This window comes from Panicum hallii, chromosome 8 (genome assembly GCF_002211085.1).
Source record: "Panicum hallii strain FIL2 chromosome 8, PHallii_v3.1, whole genome shotgun sequence".
Lineage (NCBI taxonomy): Eukaryota > Viridiplantae > Streptophyta > Magnoliopsida > Poales > Poaceae > Panicum > Panicum hallii.
In genome coordinates, this window is record NC_038049.1 from 5942175 (window position 1) to 5967999 (window position 25825).

At 49.1% G+C, this 25825-nt stretch overlaps 2 protein-coding genes across 3 annotated transcripts; both read left to right on the top strand.

Moving 5' to 3' along the window:
• Positions 1-292: 292 nt before the first annotated feature.
• Positions 293-3704, top strand: LOC112902426 (keratin, type II cytoskeletal 5-like). Of its 2 annotated transcripts, none has more exons than XM_025971496.1 (3): positions 293-518; positions 1903-2068; positions 3270-3704. In XM_025971496.1, the coding sequence occupies exons 1-3, from the start codon at positions 362-364 to the stop codon at positions 3358-3360; spliced, it is 414 nt and encodes a 137-aa protein (XP_025827281.1). In that variant the 5' UTR covers positions 293-361; the 3' UTR covers positions 3361-3704. The 2 variants fall into 2 exon arrangements, with proteins under 2 accessions (XP_025827281.1, XP_025827280.1); XM_025971495.1 differs by having other exon boundaries at positions 296-518; positions 1897-2068.
• A 329-nt stretch (positions 3705-4033) lies between these two features.
• Positions 4034-6023, top strand: LOC112902425 (chlorophyll a-b binding protein CP26, chloroplastic). Its single transcript, XM_025971494.1, has 5 exons — positions 4034-4305; positions 4448-4532; positions 4951-5001; positions 5103-5223; positions 5434-6023. Exons 1-5 carry the CDS (start codon positions 4107-4109, stop codon positions 5827-5829), a joined length of 852 nt encoding a protein of 283 aa, XP_025827279.1. The 5' UTR covers positions 4034-4106; the 3' UTR covers positions 5830-6023.
• The last annotated feature ends 19802 nt before the right edge of the window (positions 6024-25825 follow it).

The following is a 25825-nucleotide window of genomic DNA, read 5'->3' on the forward strand; positions in this document are numbered from 1 at the left end:
AATAATAGATGGCACATGTGTTTTCTCTTGTCCTCCTTAATCTTCCATAAACATCTAGGATCCTTTATATTTAGGAACGAAGGAAATATCAATTTTTTGTCCCATGTAATAACAGCTTGCGTAAGCACGTTTGTTCCGTTATTCTGTATGTTCCTGGTATCCCTCACTAAAGAAACTTTGGGTTTGGGTCCAGCAAGGCAGCAACCACAGAATGAAGTGGATCTCAGCCAATTTTGGGCCTAGCGTAAGCATAGGAAGCCACGGCCCAAGAAGGCTCAAAGGCTCCATTAGTATTATCACACTATCACGAGAGCACCAACTTCGCAGAGGACGGACGGGCAGTGCGGAGAGAGGGGAGGCGATGGGGAACAAGAAGCAGGGCGCCGGCGGCGGAGGGGACGAGAAGGGGCTTCTCTGGAAGCTGCCAGAGATCACGTCCAATGAGCTCGGCAAGATCGGCCCCGGCTTCGGCATCGGCATCGGCTGCGGCGCCGGAGCCGGCGTCGGATTCTTCGGCGGTAAAGGCCCCCGGCCTTCCCCTCTATTCTTGTAAAATTGTTGCCTCCCGTTGTTGCTCTATTCTCCTTGCGAGATGATTCATTCGGTGGATTCCGGTTGGTGAAGTGATTGGCTGTACCGTGTACACCCAATCTAATCCCTTCCCTCCCTATTCAAAGGGGTTATGGTGAAATTAGATTGCCGGGCTGGGTCGAAATGGGGCACGATAGGGAGTCACAATTGTTCAGGGTTTGGGATTTTTCTCAGAGCCTGCGTGTTGGATTCTGGAACGGACTGATCTATGTAGCTTAATTTATTCCTGAGAGGCTTAGTGTTGTCGAGAACTCGAAATTGGTGTCAGTTCTTGTAGCAACTACAAAAGGAATTTACTTGATAGATTGGTTACAGGTAGCACACTGCTAGGTTTTCAGGGCATTATGATTTTCAGTTTCTGTAGGTTCAACTGGTGTTCTCTGAGCGACTGTTTGTTGCAACATTGGAGAGGATAGTTGCTGTCCCAAATCAGGGAATTTACAAGAAAAATTGAGGAACCTTTGGCCAGAATTGCAGAGTTTCCTTATACAATTCACAGGATTAGTTACAAAAGTTAGCTGATCAATTAAATATTGATGGTTGAGTTGTTAGATTTCTGAATATTTTGAGTGGATCTGTTACATAGCTACGTCAGATATATGATCTGAAGTGAGAAATGATTTGTTTGTTCAAGTTAGAATTGTGATAAAAACGAACGGTAGGTATTGTCTCCAGGATCACAAATCCAAAGATCCATAACTCTTACCTATCACTCAATCAATCCTTTCTCCATAGAGGTAAAGGTAGAGGGTGATGGAGGCAGTGCATTCACCTATGCCTCCTGGTTTACACTGGGCGTAAGAGAGCCCCATATAACATGTATGGTGTACACTCAGAAGCCTGTGGAGAATACAACAGCTTTGTTGTTCAAATTAAAATTTGGAAATTAGAAGGTAGAGACTGTGTTTACCTATTTCTCCTGGTGTACACCAGGCATAGGAGAGTCCCCATATGATAAAGAGTTCAATGAGTTTGTTGTTCGAATTGTGAGATTTGGAAGGGATGAAAGGTCCATTTTAGCTTGTGCAAAGGGTGGAAGGTAGATAGGATCTGGAGGATATTACTGGGTCATATTGATAAAACACAATGGCAACTAAATTTGAATAAATTATTTCTGAAAATTAAGTATTTTATGGGGGCGTTCTTGTAAAAAATACAAAATAGTAATGGTGAAGTCTTGTGTTCTTGTGTAAATATCTTTACCTATGTTGCCCTGTATAGTCTCTCCCTTTTTACATGATTTTTTTTCTTCATGACTGGTGTACACCTGCGTACTTATATTTTTTTCCCCTCTGATTATTTTAGGTGCAGGACTAGGCTTTGGATTTCCTGGACTCACTTTAGGCTTTGGTGTTGGAGCTGGTTGTGGTGTTGGAATTGGTTTTGGTTATGGCATGGGCAAAGGAATTGCATATGATGAGCATAAAAGATACTCAAATGTTGGAAAAATGTTCCAGGAAGCTCCACATCTGCCTACGTGAGTATATTGCAGACATAGGAAAATTAATTTTTATGATACTTGTTCTGGCAAATTTTTTAGTTCATGATGTTACCTTGTGCACTGTAGCTAGTTTTCTTAACGTTTTAGTATAGAAGAATCATTTTTTCTCACTTGATTTAGTATGCTTTTGCCAGTTTCCATAGCAAGTCTTAAATGAATATTTTTATGTTCATGAATAAATTGTAAATATGCAATTCAATAATAATGTTCCATTAATTCTGTTCCATTTATGAAATTAGCATTACATAATCATCACATTGGATCAAATGCCATGTACTATCAACACATTGGAGTTCACATGTATCATCCTAAATTGTTTGTCTTTTTCAAGTTTAGCACCATCTTTTTATTCATGGGTGGGTGGGTGGGTGGCTGACTGGCCTTGGAGGGTGCGAGGTGGGGGTGAACTATCTATGTGCGCAGATCTGCTGTATTTTCTGAACTATCTTTAGATTCTACTGATAATTTATCATTATCCATATTTCCTCTTACATTAATGTTTGGCAGTTTTGGCCGGATCTTTTCCAAAATTTCATATGGTTCCTGTACAGAGGGAAGGGGGTGTACATCATATCAACCATCTGAAGTCTTAAAACACGAAAATGCTAGCTGTAGTATCTACTCCAAATCTAAAGAAACTCAAAAGGAATTATATTGCTCAGTGAATTTCGTTGGATGTATAGTATTGTTTTCTGTACATCATGCAAGAAGCCAATGCTGTAGGGAATCATTCATAAATGGCCTGCATAGCTTCATTTAAATCGCCTTAGTCCTACAGCCTAGTGGATGAATTAACCAGTTATTAGAAGACTAGTGCAAATTCTTTGAAATCCTGTTTTGTCTGATTTTAACAGCGAAGTACTGAGATATTTGAAGTGGCGCCAAAGGTATAGTTGTGTGAGTATAGATATAAAGTGACAACAAGTTCTTTCACATAATAACAAAAATAGGAACTTCCTCTCTAACCTACCTTCAAACATCGTGTTCTTAATTTTCTATATCTGGAAGGAAAACTCCAATTGTGTCTGATACCATAAATAACATTGGACGTGTTTGGTCTCCCAGCCTATGTCTCTTGCACCTCACATTGTTTTCAGTATCACCAATTTGTTTAGGTGAAAGAACATGACTGTTGTAATGCAGTGTTTTTTCATTATTTCTTCCTCCTCTATTCCAGGGACACTGTTGTTGCTTTATTCGATGGGCTGGTTATAAACACCAAGAAGCTTGTGACGGCAACTTCAAAAGGGATCGAAAAATGGCGTTGAGCTGCACCACTGCATCATTGTTGATATTAGCTGCCTTAAACTGCGTATCTAATGAAGCTTAGAAGCATTGTTTATCTTGAAAGGCAGTAGCACTTAGATCTAGAATCGAGACTGCTGCATCAGATGGCTTTCTCTTGCTCATCAGTTAGTAGGTTTGTATCTAAGTAGGATCCATAAACTAGGCCGGTGATTTCTTATCGATATATTAGTTACATGCCATGATGTTGAGTAATGTCCTGCTACTGGGGTTGCTCATCACAGATTTTAAATTTTAGGATGAATCGATGTGTAAGGTTCAGATGAACTCTGTTTTGTGCTTGTGCGTGTGTTCTTCACCCTCTTGATACCAGTGTGTGGCCTGGAATGGCTGTCTTGGTTCTTTCTCTATCTCTAGTTGGTTCTCCATCGGTCTCTATCTATCATGTTTGGACAATTTAGCCCCTACTGAGTACTGACAAACAAGTTCACAAGAGGCCCTAATGCTGCCACATCAGCACCCTCTAAAGTTACCACATCAGCGCCCTATCTGCCAAATAAGCATGGCCTGCCCAATCGCATCCAAGCGACAGATAGCCCTCCTGGGCACCCAGCCAATGGCAGACCCTATGGCCAAATCTCAGCTGGGCCCACAACATCCTCCGATCCCCATTTCCATCCATTTAAACTAGCTCACCTTTCCCTCCACAAACGCCCATCAGCCATCCCCTCCTGCTCCAAATCTTCCTCTGAATTGTGGGTCTGCGGCAATGGCGGCGCTTGCTCCATCGAAGATCCTCGGCACCCAGCTCAACTTCGCCGGCTCCTCCCGGTACGGCACCGCTGCACCGACCCCTGGGGCGCAGAAGATCGTCTCCCTCTTCAGCAAGAAGCCTGCCCCAAAGCCCAAGCCTGCCGCGGCAACGTCCTCATCCCCGGACATCAGCGATGAGCTCGCCAAGTGGTACGGTGAGTAGACCGGAACCTGATTGCTGAGATTGCGCAAGTTCTAGGACCCAAACTGATTTCTGGGATCCCTTCTATTCAGGATCTTCTTATGTAATGATTGCCTCTATTTTGTGTGTGTGTGTGTGTGTGTGTTTCTTTATAGGCCCTGACAGGAGGATCTTCCTGCCGGATGGTCTCTTGGACCGCTCGGAGGTGCCGGAGTACCTCACCGGAGAGGTCCCTGGAGAGTAAGTCACATGAATTTAATTTTGCTCTCCATAGGATTCATGTTTGTTTTAGAAAATTTTGATTTCAGTTGGTAGTTTTGGCTGAAATCAGGTTAAGTACTACTTGTTGATTTGAAAAGTAGACGGTGTAGGAGAAAAGAATAAATTTGTGAAAAGAAGTAGTTTGGTTGTCAAATTCAGATTGTTCATGCCAAATGGCGCAACTTTGCTGTTTGTCAAATTCGTTCTGAAAGCACAGACCTGTCTCAAACATTCAGACCAGCATTTAAAATTTTGGGTAATTTTCTCACACTTTTAAGCAGCAGTGTTCATCAACTATTAAGGCTGTCGCTGGTTCTACTTTTTGTTCAAATGAAATGCAGGAGAAAATCCAAGTAAATGCATCTTAACTGAACTATCTTGCCCTTCCAACTTGCAGCTATGGCTACGATCCTTTTGGCCTGGGCAAGAAGCCAGAGGACTTCGCCAAGTGAGTCTCATATCTCTATCCTTAGTAACAAATCGCCTGCACTTCCTGGACAGTGATGGACTTGGAGATTCTAATTGACCTCACCTACCATCACCCTGCAGGTACCAAGCCTACGAGCTGATCCATGCCAGGTGGGCCATGCTCGGCGCCGCCGGTGCCGTCATCCCGGAGGCGTGCAACAAGTTCGGCGCCAACTGTGGCCCTGAGGCCGTCTGGTTCAAGGTCCTGATCATCAGCTCTCAGAATATTCACACTTCAGTAGCAATTTTTCTTTCTCAAATGTGCCGAAGAATTGAAGTTTTCCAAAAAAGAATAGAACACAAGATTGGTTTACACAGATTTCACATTCCAGTGGTAGAGTAGTTGCAATCTCTGAAACTAGAAGCCTGAACCTGAACTCATGGATGGCGCCACCGTACGTAATGGTTGCAGACCGGCGCCCTGCTCCTGGACGGCAACACCCTCAACTACTTCGGCAACAGCATCCCCATCAACCTGGTGGTGGCCGTGATCGCCGAGGTCGTCCTGGTCGGCGGCGCCGAGTACTACCGGATCATCAACGGCCTGGACCTGGAGGACAAGCTCCACCCCGGCGGCCCGTTCGACCCCTTGGGCCTGGCCAGCGACCCCGACCAGGCTGCCATCCTCAAGGTGAAGGAGATCAAGAACGGCCGGCTGGCCATGTTCTCCATGTTTGCCTTCTTCATCCAGGCGTACGTCACCGGCGAAGGCCCCGTCGAGAACCTCGCCAAGCACCTCAGCGACCCCTTCGGCAACAACCTGCTCACCGTCATCTCCGGCGCCGCCGAGAGGACGCCCAGCCTGTGAGCGCTGCTGCTGCTGCGTTTGGTTTTACCGGGAAACAAAGTGTGCGTGAGGGTCTGAAGAATGTGCCATGCGTGTAAATTATCAAGATGGGGAAGAAACCATTTTGTTCTGATCTCTGATATGACTGATGCTTGAACTTGCTTGTGCCGGAGATATGCTATTTAAGTAATTGATCGCTCGTTTAAGGTTCCAAATTGAACTCTTGAAATCCCCACACTGTGAAGGAGACGTTCTTCGTATTTGATGAATCCTTTTTTTTCTTTTTGACATACTGTCAATTTTATATGTTTTAAAATCTATAGCAAATATGTCCATACGTTGGTTTGTAAACCATATAAATATATTGATTAGCATATAAAAATATATATATTATACACCATATATATATTTTATAATAATATAGTACGTGTCGGTTGAGGACTTCAGTAGTATTTTTCTATTTTATTCATCAAATGCTAATTCTAAATAGTTTTTTGGATCTTTAACTCAACATACGGTCACTCGGATTATGAGGATTCCAATTAGTACTCCGATTGACAGATAAGAAATCATTGCTTGCTTTAGTAAAAATAGAGAACGAGATAGAGATGGAGATTTTGGTGTCTTAAACTTAGGTCTCGTCCTCGGAACATATGAACATTTATCTGCAACTCTCGCATTTTTGTTGGAATTAGTTGCACCATGAAAAAGTTTAAAATAAGACCCAGCATAGATGTAACTACTAACATTTGGATAATTCCCTTAGAATCCACTTATATAATGACATCCATTCTCCCTAGGTATGCTTGCAAATAAGGAAGCGACTATATTGGGCCTGTAATTTCACTAATACCACATGGGAAACCTTTTTTTAAGAAATAGTCCTTTTTGTCACTTTAAAGTGCTTGATGTGCAACTCAAGAGGCCCAGTCACGCCAAGAATTTGGCATGGCAAAAAGGGCTCTTTTCTACAAAGTGAACCCTCACTACTATTATCGTGTTTGAGAAAGTATTTTTTTCACATGATTGGGCCAGGTTCTTTTAGCTAATTTAGGCCTTGGATAAAAAAAACAAAGAGAGCGAGCTCAATTCAACTTGTGCGTATGGGCCGACTACATAGTTGGGCCTATGTGATAAGGCTGCAGCCTGCAGGTGAACGAAGCAGATGAAATGGAAAAGAAAAGAGGATAAAATAGTGATAAGGCTGTAACTACAGACTAGGTGTAGACGCGAAAACGTGTCATACTAAATACCCAGCACTGAAAACGTGCAGCCGGCAGAGGCGCGTCTTGCAACACCGATACGTGCACCGGTCAAAATAGGTGTGGCAGGCCAGTTGGACGATCTCATCGGGAGGCCGACGAAGATCCAATGAATACCTGCTCGGAAGGGACCTAGCAGAGCAAGCGCACGTTGGGTTGTTCTTAGGTCGGCAGGCAACCTAGTTGTCGAGATGAGAGGAGAATAACAAGTATGGGATTGGAAAAGTTAGGATTTAAAAAAGATAAAAAGATTAATAGATATATTGATATGTTTTGATCGATTGGATGCCTTTAGCTATGGCGCTTTATATTTATAAGTCGAAACCATAACAAATTCCGTGTCAAAATACAAGTCCTAACTCAGATTGGACCGTCTAAACCGGTGTGACCGGTTCGATCGAGGTAAGATTTAAGTCATAACTCTCTCATCCGAACTCTAGATTGAATGTTCTATATATGCAATCGATCGTCTCAACGAAAGCTATGCAACAGTGAGGTCAAATTTGCATTTTTAACAAAAGTCACCCAAACTCGCCGGACCGGTTTGTGCAGACCGGTGTGCCGGACCGGTTTGTGCATACCGGTGTGCACAGTTGTACCAATTTTGATCGTCAACACGGACATCATTTACCGGTGATCCAACGAGTTGCCAACACGAATTGAACCATAAGGGGAAGAAAAGGAAAATCCTAACCATTACTCAAGTGTTTTTCTATATCTCATCATTAAAAAAAGAATCATTTTGTGTGCTTATTATACTGCTACTCGATTCAGCTGCGCACCTGTACTCGGCGATGACAACGCGCATGGATGAATTTGCAGGTAATACGGAATAGGAGGTGTAACAGGAGGATCCTGCGCGCCGTAGCCTGCTCGATCAACGAGCGTTCAGTGTTGGTTCAGCCACTGCTTCTCCTCTGTAGATGGGCACCCCGTGATCATCTCACTGCTGCGGTACTCTGCTGTACACGTACGGCGTGCACATTTCCTTAGCTTGTACACAGATTGGTACGACGTCATTGTCAAATTTCATTTACTTCCTCATAGTATTTTTCATTTACTTTACATTTGTCGTGCCCAGTGTTGCTGCTTGGACGACATTATTTGTATCTCAGGTTTCGCCTTTAATTTTGAGGGCAGGCAGCCTGTAAATTATCATGTCCGTCGTCATCATCTCTGCGGACCGTCGTTCTTCATGAACGGACTGTTTTCATATGTTAAATTGCACCGGTAGTACAGCATTTGGACCTCTGTTTACATGTTTGATCAAAACAAGGTCACCCATAAGTCATATACTCATCGTATTTTCCGTATGAGTTTTTCTTAATAATAAGTTCCTTTCTTGTGCTTCCTAGCTACCAGCTGTATACTGCTCAGCATATTTAAACGGCTAGAAACCGTTGCTTTGGATATTTTCACCAAGAACAGATGGGACAACAATAATAGAATCTGCTTATGAATTTTTGTCTCTTCATGCTCCCGTATTTTCACTATTAGCAATTGATCTGAAAACTATGTAATAATTTGGCCGTATGCGGTTGCAGAGGCTGGGATGTTTTTCATTTTCTAAAAAATCACCTCTCCCTATTTCATTTGTCCTGCCTTGCCATGTCGTCTTACCTGGATTTGCATTGAACTGATGCCTGGAACCCGTTGTTGCTGGTTTAAAGATTTTTTGCATATACTTCTGAAAATATTGTAAATGCATGCACTATGAACCTCATTGATGAAGCATGACCCTTCGGTCATATAGCATGTCTATAGCAACAAAGAGGCACCGTATTCATATATCCTATGAATTTATGGGCGCATCTAGAAAATTTTGCATCACTACCATAACATAAAGGCACGAAAATTTGCTCCATTTTTTGGCCATAATGTGTACAATTATGAGCTAGTGACTACTGAACACAAACTTTTGAATTGAAAAAAAAACACAAAACTCGCGCATATTCAGTGACCCGAGAGTCGCGATTTGTGAAATCATGGTGAACAGGTACATACTCTGCCACATCAAAGTGCTGTGCCAACTGCGACCCAACACAGTCCGTGGGGTAGCAATAACATTTTTAGACCGTTTTAATGTGATCTAGCTGTACGCTTGTACGTGACAAAGTTTGAAAAATGAGCGAATGAATGTGCTGATGCTATCTAGGACAGCCTACAAAAAAGAGTACGTGCGTGCTGAGTGGCCAGACACCATGCCTTAGAGCTGTCCTTCCTTGAACTGCTGGTTTGCTCAGCTGGGATTTCTGGTTGCTTATCATTTACAGTTAGAAACACACCCGTAATCTCGCTATGGGTGTGTACTAGTGCTGTATAATTTTATATTGCAGAAGTATCAGCAGTTGTTCATCTTATTAGACGATGTTTGGTCCAAGGACAATAGGGTAAGAAGCCACCCTGGACCGCTGTAATTTTTATCATACTGTCCTCAACTCATAAGCTAGATTATACTCCATCCCTTCCAAATTATTAATCGTTTTGGTTTTTGTAGATGCATAGTTTTTGCTATGCATCTAGATATACATTATATCTAGATGTATAGCAAAATCTATGTATCTAGAAAAAAAATAAAACGACTAATGATTTTGAACGGAAGGGAATACAATTAATCTAGGTGGGAAATAAACAGGACCTTAGTCAAATATGTATGGCTTGAGATTGTATATGCATTGGCCAACGTATGGTAACAATGTCACGATCTACAATGTAGTTTATTTATGGATCATTGAGCGAGCGTAGCTTCTGGTAGGTTCAATTGTGCTTTCTCAATAAACTACTATAGTTTATTGGTTTCTGTTAGTTTACATTTTATCCTGTTCTCAAATGCCCCATGCAATTCCATGGGCTATCTATGAAAGAGGCTCCTAATTCAAAACAACAAATTAGGAAACCCATCTCAGCAACATGTCATGCATTTACAATCAAATTCAATGATGTTTGCTTAAGTTCCTTTCGTTGTGCTAGCTATCTGCATATATACTCTGACCCTCCCCTTGGGGCATGTCCACTACTAGAAAAATGAGCTAGAAAAATGAGCTTTCGTCGCGCACGTTAATACCAGTTAACTTTTGCTCTGGTGTTAAAGTTATCACGGAGCCATTTTAGTACCGGATCCAAATTTGAAAGCACCCGGAGCCATTTTAGTACCGGATCATAATAACACCCGGTACTAACCTTTTTAGTACCGGTCGGTGTCTTGACCCGGTACTATAATGGTCGAGCTAGTACCAGTAAATGACATTTAGTACCGGGTGGTGTAATTGACTGGTATTAAATGGTCCTCCACGGGTTACTTTAAAAGGAAAGCATCTCCCGCTTAGTGACATGTGATGTGTAGGTAGGATGGTAAGGAAGTTACACGTGAGGCCGAAGGTTACGGGTTCGAATCCTCCACAACTAGAAAAATAACCTTTCATCGCACAAGATTAGTATCGGTCATTCTTTACCCGGTTCTAAAGATGCCATGGAACTATTTTAGTACTGAGTCCGAATTTAAAAATCTCCGAAGCTATTTTAGTACTGGGCCAAAATAGCAACCGATACTAAATGTCACCTTTTAGTACCGGGTGGTGTTTTGATTCGGTACTAAATGGTCCTCCATGGATTACTTTAAAAGGAAAGCATCTCCCACTTAGTGGCATGTGATGTGCAGGTAGAATGGTAAGGAAGGTACGCGCGAGGCTGAACATTATAGGTTCGAATCTTCGCGGCTGCGCACGCGTGAAAGATTCGCGTGACTTGTGACTAATGCTAAGTTTTCTAGCAGTGGTCATAAGTTAATCAAGTCATGGATATCAACAGTAGCAGGAGGTACAACAGTGGCTTGACGATCTCGCTAGGTAGCTTGTCGTGCATTACAGCTTGTTTGCCATGCATGAATGATGCATTTATAATTTTGCAATACAGAAGCATCATAAGCGAATCTTCATCTAGACAGTACTTTTTCTTTTTAAAAAATCAAGAATTATTTCAATGGAAAATCGAAATTGAGAGGGCTCCTGATTTAGCACTACCGTGAGAGTCATAATTAGTTAATTGGTTTATTAACTGATTTATCGATAAAGTATAGGTTTATCCCTCATGTTGACAGACAGGGATGGGAAGGGGAACCTGAATTCTTGTACAAATGTTGGAGGGTCGGAGGAGGTCTCCAGTTACAGTTAACTGGAGGTCATATATAGTTGCCTCCTTATTTGAATCATGATACCCGACTATGTGTAGCCGTCTAGGTATCTACTAATATGGATAAACCTACTTTATCAATACTCACATAAGCGATCACGTACGTAGTTTACAACTTTCACTATTTTGTAGAATAGCTTCTTTAATTTAAGAAATTCTTAATTTCATCACCATTAAATTTGCATTATATTACTAGCTTCATTAACGCATTACATCTTAGGGGCTAGGATTATTGCAAATTAAGAAGTCTTCGATGCATAAATTCAAAATAGCAACGAGGGGATCATGCCGCACCGCTTTAGAAATGAATATCATGGATGGGGCACAGCGGCGGATCTAGAATTTTAGTAAAGGGTATGCCGCGACATTTTTTTCATATACAATTTGATATAATCCATATAGAAACGGTATACTCTATAAAAAATATCAAAATCTGCCAAAAAAATTTGGTATACATGAGTATAAATAATATGTGAAGTACTAAATTCAACAATTAAGAGCTATAAAATATGTAAATCTAAAATATGCATAAAAGAAGCTTACACATCTAAAATAGTTCAAAGATGATTCATCTTCATAAAAGTCTTAGTTATATCACCTTTATCACTTTGATGAAAATGTCATATTTAACTAGTATGATTAAACAAATCATCTAACCAAACTATCACCTAACTTATTTTTTAACCTAAAGTCTTTGCAAGAACAGACAACTGGTACATGCACGAAAGAGGCAATCAGGCACAGAGCACTGAGTCAAAAATTAGACACGATCACACGAACCAGTGTTAGCAATTTGCCTTGGAGACTCGAGCAGTGCACTGGTTCACTGGAGCCCTACCCCTTATCCCTGGACGAGCGGACGGATGCTGTGGGGCAGGCAGGGGATGAGAGGCTGCAAGCGGCCGGTGTCCAGCGCGATCGTGTCGTGCTTTGTGCCCTCTCCAGAAGAAGCGGAAGCGGAAGTTTTTTTTAACATAGGCATCTACTCGGATCTACTCGGCCACAGGATACGCCACGGCCTAGGTGGCATACCCTGTGGCTCTGCCCTTAAATTGGGATATTACTGTCTACCATAAATATAACCATAAATATAACGCAAGTATGGCTATCCTTCCGTCCGTTAAATAAAGCCCTAAAATATCACTTCTTGTAGAAAGCATCATCTAATGAATCAAAGCATTCGAAGTGAGCAATTAAGATTACGGAGGCTTTATCAATATATCGGTTTTTACCACATATATATGTGTAAGACTTAATTAATATTGGGGCTCACGAAAGGATTTGTCCAATGCAATCCGTAAAAGTATGATACGTTAATTTTGATGGAAATAATTAACCTACGCTTGTGCAAAGATTTCCCGCCATACGCACCTGTCGGAGGAATTCTCCAGCCGGGTGGCGGAAAGCACCCGCCTAATCCTAGTTAAGGATGGGTTTGGAGGAGACTTAGGAGCACTCGATCGGTGGACAGATGGTCGCAGGAAGGACACGATGATTTAGAGTGGTTCGGGCCGCCGGAGCGTAATACCCTACGTCCACTTTGGTGTTAGTATTGGCAGCGTAAGCCTGAATGAAAAACGGCCTAGCTTGTGTGTGTGCTACCTGAAATCTGTCTTCTAACGAGTGCACTCTCCCTTTTATAGTTCAAGGGGAGTGCTTACACTGTGCGGGGCCCCGACAGGTGGGCCCGGCCAACAGGGGCCGTTCTACGAGAGATAAGGAGGTCTTCTCCTCGAGCTCCTCTCCGTAGTCCTCTCAATCGAGAAGTTGATGTGCGTATCTACAGCCAGGATATGGCCGCGTACAGCCTTGTCTTGTACAGTGCTTGGTGTCAGCGTTGCCCAACAGTGAAGCCGTGCTGTCACTGTTGGGATGGGACCTCCTGTCAGGGGGCGAGCTGGCGCTGGCTCGTGCCATGCGCACTGTTACAGCGCAAGCCTTAGCACGCCTATTACAGACCATCATCACACGCGCAGCGCCGTGACGGGACTGCACACAGTCCGCGCACTGTGCGCGGTGATACGACGCGCCGCCTTCAGATCAGGCGGGCTTTCCGTGGTGTCAGCCTACCTGCCCCGTGTGTCAGTGGCAGGCCGCGCCTTTTGACTTTGGCGCACCCGACCCAGCCACCGCATTAAATGCTGGTAGGTGGAGAGGCGACCCGCAAGGGGCCTCCGGCCGCAGGCACGCGGCGGGGCCGGCCCCGCTCCTCCCGCTGGGCTGCACATGGCGGCACCGGACCCCCTCCCGGGGGAAGGGGGCTCCGGGCCCCCGAGACCGGTCAGAGCGGGCTGGCCTGTGATGGTCCGGCCATCACACGTGGCGGCCCCGGGCCTCCCAGGGGAGACCGGGTCCGCGGGGCTACTCGAGAGCTCTCCCACCCGTCTGGGTGTGCAGAGGCCCCGGACCTCATGGAGCTTGGGGAGGGTCCGGAGACCGTGGTCCCAGCTGTCAGGCCCGGAGGCCGTATGCCACGTGGCCCAGAGGCGAGGGGGAGCGTGGATTATGAGAAGTACCAGGGCCTGGACACCCTAGCAGGAGGTACCCCTATCTGTATGTACCGACAGAGGCCCCCGGGCCCACCTCGGGAGAGGGATGAACCCGCAGGTGGGGCCAAATCCCAGCATCGCGCCGGGTGTACAGCTCGTTCCCGCCAGACGAGGGCACAGATGTCCTTTCGCCCGTAGCGGGATCCCCGAGGGACCCGTCTTCCGCGCGCACCGTGCGCGTCAGACGGTTCAGATTCTTGTCTCATTCGAGCCCGCCGCGCGGCTCGGGCGGTTCGGATTCCGCCCTTCCCACGATCCTCCAGCGCCCACGCCAATGACTGGTGGACCCGAGCCCACCGGTCATTGAGTGTGAGGGTAGGGGAAGGCGGCGCTGGCGACCGCTCAGCTTCCCCTCGGTCACCGCGGGACACAAAGGGAGGAGCAGTCTTTTGCATAAAAGGTATGCGCCGAAGGGAACGGCTACCTTTTCGCTCTCGCCAACAACCGACGCCGTAGCGCCCCTTCGTCTCCGCATCCTTTCTCGCGATCAGCTTTCTTGCGCCCGGCACCTCTCTCTACCTTGCTCCTTCGCGATCCACCCCAACAATTTCCATGGCTTCACTTCCTTTCCCGCGCCGCTTCCAGACCCAGGATCAGCTGGACGCGGTGCGGCGCCTTCTAGGGTGGACCGCGCCGGCGAATGTCGGGAAGGTCAAGGCCGGCGAGGTCCCCCTCCGCGAGCTTGCCGCGGGGGAGTTCGTCCTCTTCAACTCGTACATTATGTGCGGGTTGGTTCCTCCGATCTCCTCCTTCTTCCTCCTGCTCCTGGAGGAGTTCGGCCTCCAACTTCATCATCTCACCCCCCACTACGTTCTCCTCGCGGCGGTCTTCGCCCATTTCATGGAGATGTTCGTGGGGGTGCGCCCCTGCACCACCATCTTCAAGCACTTCTACTCCCTGGTCGGGACCGGGAAGAAGCGCGGCGAGATCGGCGCTTACTACTTCCAACTCCGGCACGGGATGTCGGGCGCCTACATCGCCGCCTTCTCCAGCTCCAAGTGGGAGGACTGGCGTGAAGGCTGGGTCATTGCGGTGACGGACCCCCACGACCGCCTAGAATGCCGGAAGGGGGCCCCCAGAGCGACCGGAGCACCTGGAAGGCCAGGCCGTCAATTCCGGCAGAGCTCGACCCAGTCCTGAACCGGATCAAGAAGCTGGCAAGGAGCGGCCTGACTTCTATGATGGTGCTGGGCGACTTCCTGAAGCGACGAATCGCCCCCCTGCAGCATCGGTCCCGGATGGCCTACGTGTACACGGGGCTAAACGACTGCTGCAGGATCGCGCGGGGGCCCGGCGGCGACTTCACCCGGGCGGAGCTGGAGGCGGCGATCCGGGCAATGACCGGCGAGGCGTTCGTACCAGAATCCCTGGTCCTCCCGAGCGGGGTGAAGGCCCTGTGCGAGGACCAGGCTCTGCGGTCAACGGTCCTGGCGTCGATGCCGACCCTGGACGAGGGCGGCCTGGCGGTCCGGCAACTGGGGGGCGACCCGAACCGCGGGCTTCAGATCCCTGGCGCCGCACCGGACCGCCAGCAACGCCCCAGCGGAGGCGCCGGGGAGCCGGGACCCAGAGGTCCGGCCCCCGGCGGGAAGGGAAAAGAGAAAGCGCCGGTGCCAGAGCACCGGCAGAAAGACAGTGCGGGTGCTGCCCCGGCCCAAAGGAGCGGCGAAGCTCAGGGGGCGGCACCCGAGCGGCACAGCCAAGCCGAAGGGAGCAAGTCCCGGAGGCTCCAGCGAGGCGACGGCTCCTTGGTGGGGGAGCCGGCGCCCAAGCGCCAGAAGACAACGGGGGTGGAGAAGCAGAGCGGAGCTGCACCACCTCCACCACAGAACCGGCCCCCACCGGGACAACAGACTCCTCCGCCACCACCACCAGGGCCGCGGCCAGCGACTCCACCGCCTCCGTCCGAGACCAGACCGACGTCCCCAACACCGTCACCAGGAGGCTCAAAGGTCGGGGACGGCCCCCAGAGGTCCGGGGGGTCCTCGGCAGGGAGGAAAGTCCCCCCGGCCGCCTGGGGCAGATGGGAGTGGTTCGACTTCCCGTAAGTGGTTTTATCAAGGTTTTTTATTTTCTTCCTCAGCTTCTGGTGCTTAACCAAACAGGTGGTTTGTGACGCCCTGAAAACTTACCAAATTAAACCACGCGCTAAAATGTTCGTCGTCAAACCCTAACTCTAACCCTTGACGACCGACAGCGGATTTGACCGCCGTCCCAATCCCGCACCACTCACACAAGACCGCTTTCCGCGAATAGCGCTGGCGCGACTCTTTTCCTCGCGCAGCGCGCGAACGCCGAGCACGCGTGGCCGACCCGCACGCGATCACCCGCCGCGTTCTGCGCCGGCGCTCCTCGTGCCGCGCGCGAATCCCCGCGCGCGCGTGGCCGACCGGCCGCGGTCGCCGCCGCGCGCGAATCCCCGCGCGCGCGTGGCCGACCGGCCGCGGTCGCCGCCGCGACCGGCGCCGGCACGCCTTCCCCTCTTTCTCTTTTCTTTTCTTTTCCAATCTCTCTCTCTTTCTTTCCTTCCTTTCCTTTCCTCCCTTTTTCCTTTTTCCTCCCTTCTTCCTTTTCCCTTCTCTCCTCTCCTCTCCCCTCCTTCCCCTGCCTCTGCTCCCGAGCACCCCCACGCCGCGCGCCACCGTGCCGCGCACGCGCTCGCCCCCGCGTGCCCGTGCACCCCTGCCGCACCGCGCCAGCCCCTGCCCGGCCGCGCCGTGACGCACAGCCGCGCCGCGCCACGCCCCCTGACCTGCGCACGCCACCCGCGCCCGCGCGCGCGTGTACCGCGTGCCGCGCCGCCCGCCGTGCGACGCGTCGCCTGCGCGCGCCCTGTTTCCCCCGCGTGGCGCGCCGCCCGCCGGCCGCACGCCGCCTGCACGCGCACGCCGAGCTGCGACGACGCGCCGCCCGCCGTGCCGTGTCCTGCCCCCGCTGTGCCGCCCCTGTGCCTGCACACCGCCGCTCGACGACACCCGCGACGCGACGCGGCCGCCATTAAGGCGCTCCGCGCCGCTCGCCGGCCTCCCCACCGGCCCCGTCTCCTCGCCGCCTCAACCCGCCTATAAGTAGGCCGGCCGCGGCCTCTCACCTCCCCACAAACCACCACCGCCGCCCCAGCTCCCTTTCCACGCCCCCAGCGCCGCCGCCGCCTGCAGCCCGGCCGCCGCCCGCAGCCCGCCGTCGCCGCGCCCCCTCGCACCGCCCCCGCCCGAGGTGAGGCCGGGAATGGGCCCCCCCCTTCCCCCTCTCCCTTTTCCCCCACACGCCCGAGCCGGTTAGGCCCTAGGGCCGCCGGATTTGGGGGCCGGCCGTGCCTCCCCATCCTCCTCTGTTTCACGTGGTGAGGGGGAGGAAGAAGAAGGGCATTTTGCCCATAGCCCCCTACCCTTTCTTGTTTTCTCCCAAAAAGAACCCTCCTCGCTTATTTACTTCCTTTTGCTAAAAAGACCCTGTTCTTCCCGGTATTTCAAACCAAACCACTCAAATTACATAAACCTATTTATGACCGACACCCTTTAGCAATGCCCTGATTGATTCCAGGATTCGCAAATAAGCCCCTACCCTCTTTAGATAATTCTGAACAGGCCCCTGAACCCCCGTTTAAACCCTGGAACCACCTTTAGCGCGTCATTTTATGCGCGAAACGACCTCCGATTGACCCGAAACTTTACCACGCCCTTTCTAGTATAGTTTTGGCCCTGCCATTAAGAAACCACCCAGAGATATTGCCCCGACCTCCGTAACTAAATTATTTCCGATTCAAGCTCGACGATAAAAGCTTTTAGTTTTTGTGCTTGATTGTGTGTTTGTTTGATTGCGTCGTAGGACACGGAGTGAACGAGGAAGGTCCCGACTGTGACCAAGCGAACGAGGACCAGTTCCGCGACCCCGAGCCCGAGGGACAGTGCTACGACCAGGACTTCTCGCAAGGGTTTGACGATGGCAAGTTCAATTCCGCCCTTTGATGCATGTTTCTGTCCTAGTTTTCATAAACACAACCCAGTGGCCTGTTTTATAAAATTGCATGGTTTTGCGTGCTGAAAACATGGTAGGATAGCCACCCTTGTTTGAGATAACCCTACCTTGACCACCTGATTTTATAAAGAAAATGTGTGTGTGTGGGAAGGGATACAATGTGGTTTTGAAAGACGAGTTAGACGGGATGGATGGCATTTCTGTGTGAATTGCCGTTGGTGTGCTCGTACCTGTGTGGTTGAGCGAGGAAGGGAGATATCCATCCTGTCACCCCTAAGGACCGAGTTGATGTGACATCTCACCTAGCTTCTTGTCGTGCGAACCACTTGACCGTTGTATGGGCAACGGCTTAGCATAAATCCCACTAGTTAGCCTGATAGCCATCAGGAGAGCTGAGAGCAACGGGTGATCAAGGAGAAGGGATAAGATCTGTGTGACTTATGCCCCGGTTAAACCTCGGAGATAGGTCGAATGACCCCTTGATGGATCCCGTGGTGGCTAGTCAGGTCTAGCTAAGGTGGGTAATGGCTTTGTTGGGATCTGCACCGGCACTAAGGTGTTCGTGCTGTGGTACCCCACCTGTGGGTAAAGTTGCACACCTCTGCAGAGTTAAAATCTATTCGAATAGCCGTGCCCACGGTATTGGGCAAGTTACGGTGTGGTCACATAACTAGTGTTTCACTCTGGGAATGGATGGGCTGGTGTGAGTTGTTTGGAAGGTGTCCGGCAGTTGTGCCGTGTGCTACGGCGGACGGGGAGTCCGGTAGCAGTTTAAAACTTGGATCCTGTGTGGATCAACATCGTGTGCTCCTTGGTATTGGAAAACTTGCTTTGAAAATGTTTTCAAAATGAACCCTTGCATATAACCGAGTTTTCCGCAAATAAACCCTAACCGTATTCCTTGGATTGTCCTTTGCATTATTCTCTGTTATACCCCCTCCGTGGGTGTGATTGGACTTGCTGAGTACGATCGTACTCACCCCATTCCTATTTTTACAGTGGAAGACCCAGACTACGTCCCCGAAGACAACGAGTAGGGTTTCGTCCTGCACCCAGTCTTGCCTGTGGTTGAGGCCACCGTTGGATTCCGCATGGCGCAAGACTCTGATGATCCTTTGTTCGTAGCTAGTGTAGTAGTATGGGTTCTGGTTGTAATCCTCGCGATAGTGGCGCTTCACTGCCCATTACCGCGTAGAGATGTACGGTGATGTACCATCTGATGTAATAAAAGTGTTATCAGCCTCCTGGGACTGATAAATCGACACTTTTAAGTCTTCCCTGATGGGGGGGGGCGCTTCAGGTGGTATCAGAGCCGTAGACTGGCCGTAGGACGTGACCCTAGGAGCGAAACCCCTTTTTAAACCCTAGGACTTGTTCTGACTTCGATATTTTTCTGCACGAACACTCACCACTGGTTTTTACCCTGTTCCAGATGGCTGACAACGGATGGGTCAACGGAGTCTGCTACGCAGAGCCTGGCCTTCCTAAGTTATTGTTGCTCAGCCTGGAACGCGTTGGGGTTGTGGAAACGCCGGAGTACGCCTACCGAGAATACATCTCCGGTGGCACCCTTCGGTGCGACACGATGATCTTTGTGGAAAGGAGCCCCCGCTACCCTGAAGTAGACCCGTGGTTCATCTCCACAAAGGGCTTCCGATTCCCCGACACCTACCGAAAGGCCGCCCGTAAAGCCCTGCGCCGATTACGTGTGCTCTACAGGCACTACCTTCAGCGGACTCCTATGGGATTTTCCCACCCGCTGAAAGAAGTGGACGCACCTGGATTGCCCGGATGAGGGGACTTGGACGAGAAGAAGATCTAGAAGATGCGGTCTCCCACCTATCCATCTACCTTACTGGCTTGGATGCACTCTGCCGCGAACAGTCGGCACAACTGAAGAAGCTAATCCATGGGGTTGAAAAGTTAACCCAGGAGCTGGAGGAACAACGGACAAGAGCCGCAAACGCCGAGTATTCCTTAGCCGCCCTCCAAGCCCAGATGCAAGAATACGAGAGCCGCAACGGGATAGGTGGATGGATCGAAGAAGAAGAAGAAGAACCCATGGAGACCCATTGGGACAAGGGTACTCAGACCGAAAATGAGATGGATCGGTTCCTTCCAATAAAGAAGCGCTCTATCAGGACTGAGGAAGAATCCCCATGATAGGATTAGCACCCCTAGCAAAAACCCTACCCTAATGACCACGTATCCATGGAAACTGTACCACCCTTGTTGTAATAATAAATATCATCTACCCGCTTTTGCACCTGTACCATGTTGTTTACCCTACTTCTGTTTCAGATGGCTGAGGAAGGATGGACCCAGGGCGATTGCCAAGCTGCACCTGGATTCCCCAGCCTCTTGATCAACACCCTGGAGGACCTTGGCGTTACGGAGCGCCCAAGGTACTACAGCCGAGAGTACGAACACCATGGTACCCTCCGCTGCAGGGTGATCCTGGTCATCGCCAGGAGCAACCGCTACCCCGACATCCAGCCCTGGCGCGCGACCGCCACAGGGTTTAGGCACCAAGACACCTACCCCTTGGCCATCAGAAAAGCACTCCGTTACTTGTGCCGGATTTTCGAAGAGCACCTCGCCCCTACACCAGCGAAGTTCTTTCCGCCGGCCATCAGAACCCCAGTCTGGGAAGCGCGCATGAGAAACCTGGAGCGACGTCGCCACGAAGAAGGCCCCCTGTACCAAGTGGCTACATACCTAGCCGCCCTGGACCAACTCTTTGACGAGCAAGCCAACCTTCTGAGGGAGCAGACTCACCGAGCCGAGCAAGCAGAGCTCGCGGTGAGAATACAGCAGATCCGAGCCGCCCATGCCGAGGCAAGAGCCGCAGCCGCGGTCAGTAGCGAAGCTGTCGCCCAAGAAAGCCTTAGACAGGCCCGAGACCGGCGTATGCAGGATTGGACCCAAAGTGGAACACCAGTCCCGGCGATAGGGGAAGACCATGTTTTGCTCGGGACACCCGTCATAGGGTGGGGATCACTCTTCGGGAGCGCACGAGCCCCACCCGAGAACCCGGAAAGCTCTACTGCCGCCGATGGAGGGGATGCTGCAATGCAACCCCTGACCGATGGGAACCCAGAAGACGGCGAGCGAGAACCTCTCACCCTGTCCGCCCCGGAAGAAGACGCACCACGCAAGTAGAATGGTCGACGCCATCCCAGTGATGCCCCCGCCTTTCTGTTTAAGACGTGCCCTTTTACAAGACCCTGGCCGAGTAGCACGAGACTTAGTCGTACCCCTAAGTTGTATCCTCCCTGCTTAATAAAATAGTTGGTGCTTGTTGCTTGTGATGTTGTGTGCTGATGTGTTGTGTGCTGCTTAATTATATAGATATCGGCAGAAGGTAGATTCTGCCTTATATATATACGAATTAAACAACTTAAACATCACATAACCATAACCCCAATTTACCCAATCAACAGGTGACTCCCCGGAACATCGCGAGGGCCTCCCGCGGCCGGAACCCCGTAGCCGCTAGTGTCGGAGCACAACCCGTTGAACAAGATCTTCCCCAAGGAGAACAAGAAGTAAGCCAGAACCGAGGAGGAAGTCAAGAAGGAGAACAACTACCACCACCCCCACCCCTCGGAGACCTGGCGCAGATCATCCATAACCAGACTCTCATACTGGAAACCCTGGCGAATGCCCTCATTAACCGGCAGCCGCGAGGGCAAAATATGAACGACAAGCTGACGGCCTTTCTAAGGACCAAGCCACCAACCTTCGCCGGATCCTGCAACCCGTTGGATGCTGACGACTGGTTGCGAGTAATTCAGAGGAAGCTTGAACCATTCGAATGCCAGGACCGGGATAAAGTCCTTCTGGCAGCCCACCAGCTCACCGGAACGGCCTTATCCTGGTGGGAGAACTATTGTGCTGCCGCCGAAGATGCCTCCACCATCACCTGGGGAGAATTTGTAAGGGAGTTCCGCCGCTACCACATCCCTTCAGCCACTATGAAGCGCAAGGCGGATGAATTCCGCGCACTACAACAAGGGAATATGACGGTGGAAGAATACACCCACCGGTTCATAGAATTGGCCCGATATGCGCCGGAAGAGGTGAACGACGACGACAAAAAGCAAGACATGTTCAAGAAGGGGTTAAGCCCGGAGCTCCGGACCTTGCTTACTCCCCAGATCTATCCAGACTTCAACACCCTGATGAACAAGGCCATCCTCACGGAAAGGGCCAAGGCCGAAGAAAGAAAGGACAACAAACGCAAGTTCTTGGAGAGTAAGGCTCGCCAACAAGACCGTTTCCAGAGGCCGAGAAATTCCAGCTATACTGCTCCAGGAACTCAGGCCCCAATGCAGTATAGAACTCAGTCCCAGGTGACGGGATCACAGGCCCCGCCTAGAAGCCAGAATACCTCGAGGGCCCCGCAGAGCAATACAAGCCAGGTCACCCCCGACAACAACAATGTTAGGGCCTGCTTCAACTGTCGCGAAGTAGGGCATTATATTGCCAATTGCCCTTACGCCAAGAACAAGCCGGCCACATCAGCCTTCTCCAACTCGGTGAATGGACCTAGACCAGCCCTGACCGGTGCCAACCGAGTGCCTGTCCGCAACAACGACAACAGCCAGCAGACAAAGCAGTCCCAGCAATCCTTTGGTCGAGCCCGCGTCAATCACATCGACGCGCAGGAGGCTCAAGAAGCTCAGGGGGTAGTGCTCGGTGAGTACCTAGTCAACTCAGCTCTGGCAACAATACTATTTGATTCTGGAGCATCGCACTCATTCATATCCTCGAGCTTTGTGGAAAAACACAAAATACCCACGGTACTACTAAAAACACCCCTATTAACCCGGACGCCTGGAGGCGACATCAATTGTCGATTAGGCTGTCCATGGGTAAGGATCAATTTAAGTGGGGTAGAATTTCTAGCAGATTTGGTAGTACTTAAGTCTGGGGGAATAGACGTAATCCTTGGAATGGATTGGTTAAGCCGACACAATGGTCTCATAGGATGCACCGACAAAGTGGTACACCTAACAAACCCCGAAGGAATACAAGTGATCTGTCATACCCGGGATAGCAAGTTTGACCCAATGGTGTTTAGCATGGAAGCCAAGCCCTTAGAAGGAGTCCCGGTAGTAAACGAATACCCAGACGTATTCCCCGAAGAGCTTCCCGGTATGCCACCAAATAGGGATATAGAGTTCGTCATTGACCTTATCCCTGGAACCTCCCCTATAGCCAAAAGACCCTATAGGATGGCGGCATCCGAGTTGACAGAATTAAAGAAACAACTAGAAGAGCTGCAACGAATTGGTTTCATCAGACCAAGCTCGTCACCATGGGGAGCCCCAGTCCTATTCGTCAAGAAGAAAGATGGGAGTATGAGGATGTGTGTAGACTACCGGGCACTGAATGAGGTCACCATCAAGAATAAGTACCCCCTTCCCAGGATTGATGACCTGTTCGATCAGCTAAAAGGAGCCAAGTATTTTTCCAAGATCGACCTAAGGTCGGGATATTTCCAGCTCAAAATTAGAGAAAGTGACATCCCTAAGACAGCTTTTGTCACCCGTTACGGACAGTTTGAGTTCACCGTAATGTCCTTCGGACTAACCAATGCCCCTGCCTATTTTATGAACCTCATGAACAAGGTATTTATGGATGAGCTAGATAAGTTTGTCGTAGTCTTTATCGACGACATACTTATCTACTCCAAGAGTATTCAGGAGCATGAGCAACACCTGCGGGTAGTAATGGAAAAGTTGAGGGCACATAGGCTATATGCCAAGTTTAGCAAGTGTGAATTCTGGCTGGAGAGAGTAGCTTTCCTTGGTCACATCCTGACCGCGGAAGGCGTAGCAGTGGACCCAGAGAAGGTCGAAGCAGTCTCCAACTGGCAACAACCAACTAACGTTAGTGAAATCAGGAGCTTCCTTGGTTTAGCCGGGTACTATCGGAGATTTATTGAGGGATTCTCCAAGATAGCCCGACCCATGACGGAACTTCTTAAGAAGGAAAAGAAGTTCGCCTGGACGGAAAATTGTGAGAGAAGTTTTCAGGAACTGAAGCAAAGATTGACGACCGCCCCAGTGCTGACCCTGCCGGACATTCATCGAGACTTTGTCATTTATTGTGACGCATCCCGGCAAGGATTGGGGTGTGTACTAATGCAAGATGGGAAAGTCATTGCATATGCCTCCCGCCAACTCAGGGCCCATGAGCAGAATTACCCGACCCATGACTTGGAATTAGCAGCCGTAGTGCATGCCCTCAAGATTTGGAGGCACTACTTGATTGGAAATAAGTGTGAGGTTTACACTGACCACAAGAGTCTAAAGTACATTTTTACTCAGCCAGATTTAAATTTAAGGCAGAGAAGATGGTTGGAGTTGGTCAAGGACTATAATCTGGAAATTCAGTATCACCCCGGAAAGGCGAACGTGGTAGCCGATGCCTTAAGTCGGAAATCCTATGGGCCCACGAATGACCATCTGCAAGAGGAAATGGCACGATTAAATGTGCACATTATACCTCAAGGTTCCAGCCAAGTGCTAAACGTCCAATCAGCATTAGAGGATAAGATTAGAGAAGCCCAAAGCTCGGATCGAGAGTTAGTAAAAATTTGCAAACAAACTGGAGAAAACAAAGCACCGGGCTTCAGGGTAGACGATAAAGGAACGTTATGGTACGAGAATAGGATTTGCGTACCCCAGAATGGAGATTTCCAGAAATTGATCATGGACGAAGCCCATAACTCGGCCTACTCTATCCACCCAGGATCCACCAAAATGTATATGGACATAAAGCAAAAATATTGGTGGAACGGAATGAAGGCGGATATTGCAAGATTCGTGGCTCATTGTGATACCTGCCAAAGGATCAAGGCCGAACATCAAAAGCCAGCAGGATTATTGCAACCCTTGCCCATCCCGGTCTGGAAATGGGATGAAATAGGAATGGACTTCGTAGTAGGCCTACCCAGAACACAGAAGGGACATGATTCCATATGGGTAATAGTGGATCGACTCACTAAATCGGCACATTTCATACCCGTAAGAACCACTTATGGTGGAGAAAAGCTGGCAAAACTTTACGTGGAAAACATAGTGAAGTTACATGGAATGCCCAGCAGAATCGTCTCGGATAGAGGGACCCAATTTACATCTAGGTTTTGGAAAAGCCTACATAAAGCCATGGGCACTAAGTTAGATTTTAGCTCCGCATACCACCCACAGACGGATGGTCAAACCGAGAGGGTGAATCAGATCATGGAAGATATGCTAAGAGCATGTGTCTTAACCTATGGAAACGATTGGGAACAGAGTCTGCCCTATGCAGAATTCTCGTACAATAATAGTTACCAAGCCAGCCTGGGTATGTCGCCATTCGAAGCCCTCTACGGAAGAAAGTGCAAAACTCCTTTAATGTGGTCGGAAGTTGGAGAACGTGCCCTAGAGGGACCCGACTTCATAAAAGAGGCAGAAGAAAAAGTAGCGGAGATCCGCGAGAAACTGAAAGCAGCCCAGTCCCGACAAAAGAGCTATGCAGACAAGAAGAGGCGAGAAATAAGCTTCAATCCGGGCGATTTTGTCTATCTCAAAGTCTCACCCATTCGAGGGACACGAAGATTTCAGGTACAAGGAAAATTAGCCCCTCGATACATTGGACCGTATCAAGTTCTAAAGAAAGTCGGAGCCGTGGCATACCGACTAGAGTTACCAGAAGAAATGTCAGATATACACCCAGTGTTCCATGTCTCGCAATTAAGAAGGTGTCTGAGAGTACCCGAGGGAGAACATGTGCTGGTGGAAACAATAGACCTGCAGCCGGATTTGCGATATCAGGAAGTGCCGGTCAAGATTCTAGACACTGTCGCTAAGAGGACCAGAAACTCCGAAGTACGGATATGCAGAGTTCAATGGAGTAGACACGGAGTAGAAGAAGCGACCTGGGAGCGCGAAGAGGCTCTAAAGAAGGAATTTCCCCATCTGTTTAGGAGCCAGCCGAATCTCGAGGACGAGATTCATTTAAGTGGGGTAGGTTTGTGACGCCCTG

Bases quoted from the DNA above. Each gene is read 5' to 3' on its own strand.
- LOC112902426 (XM_025971495.1), top strand. From the start codon at position 362: ATGGGGAACAAGAAGCAGGGCGCCGGCGGCGGAGGGGACGAGAAGGGG. The intron at 519-1,896 runs GTAAAGGCCCCC...TGATTATTTTAG, and splicing joins CGGCGTCGGATTCTTCGGCG to GTGCAGGACTAGGCTTTGGA. The intron at 2,069-3,269 runs GTGAGTATATTG...CCTCTATTCCAG, and splicing joins GAAGCTCCACATCTGCCTAC to GGACACTGTTGTTGCTTTAT.
- LOC112902425 (XM_025971494.1), top strand. From the start codon at position 4,107: ATGGCGGCGCTTGCTCCATCGAAGATCCTCGGCACCCAGCTCAACTTC. The intron at 4,533-4,950 runs GTAAGTCACATG...TCCAACTTGCAG, and splicing joins ACCGGAGAGGTCCCTGGAGA to CTATGGCTACGATCCTTTTG. The intron at 5,002-5,102 runs GTGAGTCTCATA...ATCACCCTGCAG, and splicing joins AAGCCAGAGGACTTCGCCAA to GTACCAAGCCTACGAGCTGA.